General features: G+C 32.9%; 1 protein-coding gene across 1 annotated transcript; it reads right to left on the bottom strand.

Moving 5' to 3' along the window:
• Positions 1 to 969: 969 nt before the first annotated feature.
• Positions 970 to 7,454, bottom strand: LOC109160182 (serine/threonine-protein phosphatase PP2A catalytic subunit). Its single transcript, XM_019308396.1, has 11 exons — positions 7,122 to 7,454; positions 6,236 to 6,292; positions 5,351 to 5,434; positions 4,518 to 4,589; positions 4,280 to 4,351; positions 4,109 to 4,149; positions 3,431 to 3,497; positions 2,165 to 2,356; positions 1,960 to 2,049; positions 1,764 to 1,871; positions 970 to 1,468 (listed from the first exon to the last, which is right to left on the bottom strand). Exons 1-11 carry the CDS (start codon positions 7,218 to 7,220, stop codon positions 1,403 to 1,405), a joined length of 948 nt encoding a protein of 315 aa, XP_019163941.1. The 5' UTR covers positions 7,221 to 7,454; the 3' UTR covers positions 970 to 1,402.
• Positions 7,455 to 8,321: the final 867 nt, after the last annotated feature.

Genomic DNA, 8,321 nt, shown 5'->3' with positions numbered 1-8,321 from the left:
AGAATAACACATAGTAAAATTGCAATGAACCAAATCAACTAATCGCTAATAATTAAGGGATCAAAATAACTTTTACAGTTGAATTAAATCAAAATTTATTTCTTTGGTTCACATGAATGACCAGTGATATTAATTAGATCATAGACTAATTATTACCCATTGCACTTTCAAGATTGTGATTCTAGACCATATGAGTATTTCACTCAACATATTTGAAATTTTTCTTTAATATTGATTTTAGTTACTACACCTTTTGGTTTAGGACTATTATTCAAGTGATTTTTTTTTCTTTTTTACAAACTACATTATAGAACACCACTATCTTACCTATATATAGAAAATGAAGGTGTTTAATAAATAGTTATTAGCTGATTAAATTAGTGAATTTGACTAATTTAGTTGATTAAATGAGTTAGTCAATTTGACTAGTTGATTGTAGAAAGATTTTGATAAATTAATTATTAGCTAATTACATACAAAATGACTTTTTCAAAAAATTGATAAAAAAATTATTTTGAACAACTTTTTAAATTTTAACATTTTGAAACAATAAACTGTTACAAAAAGATAATTAATCAAATACTTATTTAACCAAGTCAAACAACTAATAATGATCAAATAAGCCAAAATTAACTGAAAAGCTAACTATGTTACCAAACAAGGCAATTAATTTTCTTGTACTAGATCTTATATATTATTTGGCATAATTTCTTCGATTCAACCAGTGATACTTACTCAATATGAATTATTTGCCATAAATTTTGGAATATGTATCGTTTTCCATTATAACATCATGTCATATCCACAAATCACATTGAGTTCTTCAAGTATCGAATAATTGAAATTATCAAAATTAAAAATCATAAATAAAATCTTATATAATTGAAATATTATTTGAACATCAACACGGTTTACCATGTGTAAAGTGAAGCAAATACGCAAGATCATATATGATTAAAAAAAAAAAAAAAAAAAAAAAAAGATAGAAATAAATAACAGCAAGCAATCTTCTTCTCTCTACAAAATGCAACCAATGTCATCCTCCTACAGAGGATCAAAATAATAAGGAAAAAAAATGATTGTTTCCTACAAGACACGACAAAATATACGAAAATGACAGTGAAGAGAAACAAAAAAAGGGAAGGGGGGATGAGGAACAACAGAACTAACTGTGTGAATGGTTTCAAGCAGCAATCTAATTGCCAGCCAGCTTCACCAACTCTTGATTGAAGTGAAAGAAAACCTCACCTGCCTTGCCTCATCTGAGTGCTTCTTCGTCATTCCACCATATTAAATAAATTATTTAACTATTAATTCAGCAGAGCAGTCACCGACACATAAAGCAACTACTACGGGAGGCTTCAGAACAAAATTCCACTCTTCGGGCCACAACGGACAGTTTTTATAGGAAGTAATCTGGTGTCCGTCGGGTTACATCTGGCTCCCCTCTCCTAGGAGCTGGTTCAAACTGCAAAACGTACAATTTTAAAGTCAACATTTAGCTTACACCAATCTCACAAACAATGTCAGTGGCTGAAATGACTCTCATCCCTTAAGAGAGGTCGAGAGGTCGAGAGTTCGAACCCCCTCTCGTATGGAAAAACTAATCTGGCCAGCACTTTGCCCCTTAATTGGGCCGACCCGGTGCGAATGGGGATTAGTCTTAGTATGGTACGGGCTTAAAGGTTCCTTCTATAGTTAGGGCCTGCTCAAGACACCTCATGGTCTGACCCAAAAAAAATGACACAATATTTGAGACGGACCTGAATGAAGGTATGGCCTTTGCAATCATCAACTTCCAGAATGGATGCCATATTTCCACATCGATAGCAATAATTAGGCGCACTGAATATGGTCACGACCTTTTGATCCTGGAACAAGCACAGAATGAACAAACATTATTCTTAATTCTACCAAGTAAAATTACACCAAGAACCAAGGGTTAGGTCAAATGTTTACATGAGCCCAATTGAATCCCTCCATAACCAACTGGTGCGCTCGAGCAATAAGCTTCAAGTTGTTAGTATGGTTAAATTGCTCCGATATATCCTGTTAAACTCAGAAAGCAAGGTAGTGGATTTAATTTGACTTGAAAAACAGAAATCATACTGCTAAATATATAACTTAAAAAGAAAAACAAAGAGCAAGCACTAGTCCAAATTACTTGACCAAATGTATATCCAGCGCCCCTGGGTGAGATTCCCCAGCCACAGCGATCATCAGGATCAGACCATAAAAGATCACACATTGCCCCTTCATGTGGAACTTCTTGAACACGGTCAAAATTACGAATGTTATCAAGAGTTTCAACAGATGGAGACAGACCACCATGGAGACAAAATATTTCTGACTCAACCTACAAAATGTAATTTAAAGAAAAAACACAACAATCGGCTTAGACAAAATAAAAGAGCAAGATACCCAGGAAAAAAAATATAATAAATAAATAAATAAGTTCAGCCAGAGAATGCTAGTGATCAAAACGCCCACTAAATTGTGCCTACTTTAATGCAACAGCAAGATACTATACAGTTGGAAAACCAACATGCAGATAAAATGTAGTTTGATGTAGCTGCTATCGTCAGGCAGATCACAAGATTATATTGGTAACTTGTGGACCTTCAAACAAAAGTATCCTTAAGAGTTAAGACTTGTAACAAACTCAATATAATTCATGAAGAGAAATGCAGAAAGTGGTTTAAAGATTGATTTATAACACACCAATCATAAAACACAACTGTCTCTGACTACAACCCATGTCCCAAAATTTAATCAAACCTTAACCAACATTAAATATTTTCTTTGGAAAGAACCATGGACAGTACATGGTACAATCTTAAGTATGCTTGCGTTTGCGTATGGAAAAATTACAAAACCTAAGAATTCCAGCATTGTTTATGAATAGAAATGCAGTGAGTAGTTTAAAGATGTACTTATTTGACGTGTCAACAGTAAAAAAGCCCTTACAAGTTACAACCGCATCTGATTACACCCTAGGTGTCCCAAAAAATTGCCAATCCTTTAAACATGAATATTTCATTGGAGTAGCACCACTGCAAGTATGTGAACAATCTTAACTATGCTTGTGTAGAGAAAATACAAACCCTAAAAAGACTATTCATAACTTGCGCCGCAAGAAGATTTTACTCAATTCTAGCCTGAAAAATCTAAAACAGTTAACAATACATTTGACCTCAGGGCATGACTAGTGTATCAATCGAAAAGAAAATTTTATAGCACCAATGGACAGAAGATGATATGCAATTAGCCAGAAATATAGCAGAATGAACATGAGAACTCAATACCATTCCATATAATTCCACAACTAAAAATCATTTGAATATTAAAAATGAGCTCCTCCATATACTGGAAGGAACAAATCAAATGCATTCTACGCAAGTAAAATTTAGAAAGGAGAGATCACACTAACCAAAGCTGTAAGTGGGAAATAGTCGAATAAATCTGTGAAAGTCTTCCAAACATTAGCATTGCCATATCTGTGAAATTTAACTGCAGTCAATCTACAGAGGTTTACTAATAAAAGAAAAGAGAGAAGAAAGTGACATATATATATACTTGTACTAAGAACCATTAAAGATCAACTGAGTTTATCCAACAGCTTATACCAAACTACATAAAGCATTCTTGCAGCATTTTAGCAATGAACTAAAGCATGTATAAATCTGACATATCTTATTTACCTACCTTATTGGAATATATGCCCTAATATTTAGAGACCTAATTCTTATTTGTTATACTTAATCAAACTACCAATAAAAGACAACTTGATTAATCATGTCTGACAGAAGATACAGACATTAGGTTCAAAACTATAACTGCACACTTGCCAATTTGACAGATCACCTTCCACTTAAAGACTAAAGCTCCATTTTGCCTCTATTTTAATTAAATAAATCCATTAATCATATACAGAGTAGATCATAATATACTACTTCATCACCTTAAAGCAAGATGCTTTGAAAAAGTCAAACAAATACCATTTCTTGGAAGCTACAACTAAAGCCACCCAAAAAGGCATTGCCTCAACTTTGCAACACAATTTGCAGTGAATAAATTTACAAGGAGTTTGCAAACAAAGGTAACTCACTTCCTTAAGCACTCGTCATAAAATCCATAAACTTGAGTAATCTGCAAGAAAGGAAACATCATTTCTAGACATTTATGTGTGATAAGAAAACATAAGAAAGTCAATATTCCTCAAGTATAAATAAACTAATCCAGATATATGGATTATATACAGTGGGCAATGGATGTATACCTGACGACTTTCATGGTTTCCTCTCAAGATTGTAATTCTTTGAGAATAGCGCACTTTGAGGGCCACCAAAAGCTGAAAATCAAGTTAATCAATAAAGGAATTATATTTACAGCGAGAAAAAGGCACAATATTAAGAAAGTACAAAAAAGAAACTATAATCAACAAGTAATACACCACAAGCACACAGAAATGCTTTCACATTAGATCCCAGGCTATGGTACAAAATTTAAAAACCTACCGTTACAGTTTCAACAGAATAGTATCCACGGTCCACATAATCTCCCATGAATAAATAATTGGTATCTGGACACTGCCAAAAAACAAAAACATGATTAGAAATAGGAAAAATAAAGTCAATAATGCACACTTCATAATGCATAACCAACCTACATATGATACACATGTAACCCTCTCAATAGCAAAAACTCCAGTATAGTGAAAAAGCAATACAGAAGAGATAGCTTGTCAGGCACATTTCACTAAGAGAAAAAGTACAAGTAGATATCTGCTGCTCTCCTTCCTTCTCCATTCACCTTGACTAAATAGCAATACATGAAAGAACTATTTGAGATAATATGATTGAATCATATTTTACTGTTATCAGAAGACTGCTGATGTTGTAAGAAGAAATCATCAAAGTAATTGTCAAAATTAGTCATATAGATCACATTCAGTGCACAAGACCCTGCATCAGGTAGGTTAATGATGATTTAAACAACCTTTAAATAAGGCTTGAACCCAAAATCTAATTAGCATCAGCAAGTGAGCAATTGATATTACAGCACTACACCATCCCCAACCATCAATTTGGTCATAAATTCATAAATACTAAATACATGTTGCCATCCACATTTTAAAACAAGGGAATTCACATTCTTGGTATGTGTACATGCTGCATAAGTGTTTTCATTTTTAAAAGAATGCCAAATATTTTGAGATTACAAACATGTGACTTAGTCCAAAAAAGAATGCAGTGAAAGTTGGTTAATGGATTACATAATGCTGCATAGAAGGGCAATGTAACGCACCAAAAACCATAGGGTACACCAAGGGAAAAGTAGTAGCTAGTACCTTCCCACCAATTCGAAAAAGCTCAGCAAGATCATGGAACTGCCCATGAATATCACCACATATGGTCACAGGGCTTTTCACAGGCTGCAGCAAGGAAGACATTGAAATTTTTATAAATTATAACACCATGGCTAACAAGCATTAATGTGAAATTGTGAATGCACTTCATGTAGCTCATACAAGTAGGATCTGCCACAAAGGGGTCAACCCAAACACTCACAAATAAACTCACGAGTTCCCTAACGAACAGCTTCTTATAAACTAAATGTGATTTGACAGAATAGCACAGGAATGTCATGAATAGAGTTCCTAGCTGATAAGCAAATGACTTATAATAAAAATCAATTCTATCTTGATCAGGGAAAAAGTACAAGCAACAAGAGTAAACTCTTAATAAACTCATGTCAAAACAAACATAATAACCAATCTCCTTCACTAGCAACCATGTAGAAGAAATATAAAATTCACCATGAGCAGAAAATTCATATTTCAAATTATTCAGTGGCATTAACTTAAAGTAGTAGCAGCTATGGTTATGCAAATGCTAATTGTAAAGTGAAACACAAACACCAAAACTTTGGTGCAAATTGCAAAAAGGTTAATTTTTGACAATTTAGGCGTTAAAATTCAACAGTTCCAAGAATTTATCACAAGGCTCATGAAAACAGAAGTTCATTAAGGCAAAAAACAGAAGTAGATATATCCCAAATACTCCATAATAAATTTGATCAATAGAGCCCCAAACACCCCATAATAAAAAAGCCTGGACTCTGAAAGACAGGACAAAACACACACACACACACACACACACACACACGCACAAAAAGACAGATAGCGAGAGATAGAGTTTGACTGTTTGAAGGTAGCAACCATAAACTCGCATACCTGTACATTGCTTTCATCCATCAGAATTTCCTTTGCTTTCTCACATAGTGCTCTCACCTTCAAAAAACAACAAAATGCTGATAAATTCTTTATTGGAAAAAAAGATCTTAAGTGAATGTAGCAATGCTGGAAACCAAGAACAGCATTGTCAACATATTCTTTGGCATGAAAAGGTAAAGATACAAGCTACAATGCTACAATACCAAAAACTCAACTAAATACATACTTGAATAAAATTTAAATGTTTAGTGTACCCTCTACAAATTCAAGAGTTGAAAAAGAAAACGAATTGAAGGCAACTTCAATGCATAAATCCAGCAAAGCTTAAATTGTTAGTTTATAGCTCTAGCCTTCTAGCTTATAGCTTTAGTCCCAAATGTCCCAGACTCCCAGCATACTCCTTTCCCAATGCAATGACAGGTAAATGTACATTTCCAAGAAATCTACCACTAGTAAATTACACAAGCTGATCCAATTACATCATTGCTCACTTCTTTTATCAATTCTTCATACACACATTCCATTTGGATTTCATACTTAGTGAGGATAATGAGGGAACAGCAACAAAATGATCTGTTTCACCTCCAATCCATGCATGATCTTCCTCACATATTTGATTTGATTTTTTTTTTTTCTCTAAGAACCCTCTGATTTCACAATTCCTAGATCGCCCACATCGTAATTTGATAATTTCAAGTTAAAAAGGAAAAGAAAAGAAAAAGGAAACAGCCTCAAATTCCAAGTCAGACAGCCTTGAATCCAGAAACAAATCATACAACATTAATTAACAAAACGAAAATGAAACCTATAAATCAAATTTGAAACATTCATTCCGGAAACGAAAAAAAAATAAAAAAAATAATCAGTACCAAATAAGATAGGGTACCTCTTGTTCGGACAAGGGCTTGCACTGCATGAGCTGAGCGATCTGCTCATCGAGATTTGCATGAGCAGCGCTCGACGGTAACGGAACCGTACTGCTCATCTTCCTTCCGGGCCCTTATCGGCGACGTCGTATCGACGCGTTCCGTTTGGCTCAGAGATGCAGACAACGGAGATTTCAGATGAAGAAAGGAGAAACCCTAGATTTTAGGGGAGTCCGTTGGTTTTGATGTGATGATTGATGATTCCTCCTGTTGCATACTACGACGTCGTTTTCCTCCCGGACTCGCGAAATTTGATTGAATGTAAGAAAACCAGTTCCCTTCACAATTGGATCAGCGTTTGTATACCATGAGTAATATGGATTTGATGAATATTTAATTTACATATTATGAATATCTGTTAAAATTTGATGAATGTTTTTGTTTAAATATGATCATCATTGTATTGTTTAAATATGATCATCATTGTATAACTATATATTTATTCAAATTTTGTTTTATCTTATCCTAAATATTAACTTAAATCTTATCTTATCTTAATTTTAAAAAATATATAAAAACGGATAAAGTTTATTGTACAATAAAAAAAATGTATTAGTGTAATAAATTATAGTAATGACTTGTATATTGTGTTTATTTTCTTGTATATTTAGTAATTATTTTTTTTATCAGTCTTTTTTTTCTTTCATCTAAGTTGTCAACACCTTTAATAACATGTATATACACTTAAATATAATAACATGTATCTATTATACTTCCTTACTTGTACTATTACAAATTATTCCCAATTTTATGTTTCTTATTTATTCTTAATGTATTGATGTATTGATTATTTCTATTATTTTAATTGCTTAATATTTTTTATCAGACATTTTTTTTGAAGGGTATCAGACATTTATTTAATCACACAATACATAATAAACTAGCTAGTAGTTTGATAATAATTCTAATTCTAATTAAACTAAAATGAATAAAGTGTGTGAGCTTACGTAGATTATTAGTGAAAACTCAACTAAATAATCCAATAAATATTTTTAATCATCTTAACTATAACATACATTCACTCAATTCTATTGGGTGACAACATTATGTGATAGAAATACTATATTACAGCATAATCATAGCAAAAAGGTTTATCATGATTTAACTTCATTGCTAATTAGACTAGTATTTGCCCCGTGCGATGCACGGATAAAAATTTA

The sequence above is a fragment of the Ipomoea nil genome, unplaced genomic scaffold, assembly GCF_001879475.1.
Source record: "Ipomoea nil cultivar Tokyo-kokei standard unplaced genomic scaffold, Asagao_1.1 scaffold2845, whole genome shotgun sequence".
Taxonomy (NCBI): Eukaryota; Viridiplantae; Streptophyta; class Magnoliopsida; order Solanales; family Convolvulaceae; genus Ipomoea; species Ipomoea nil.
The sequence above is the reverse complement of the archived record's forward strand: the minus strand, read 5'-3'. Positions and strand labels throughout refer to the sequence as shown.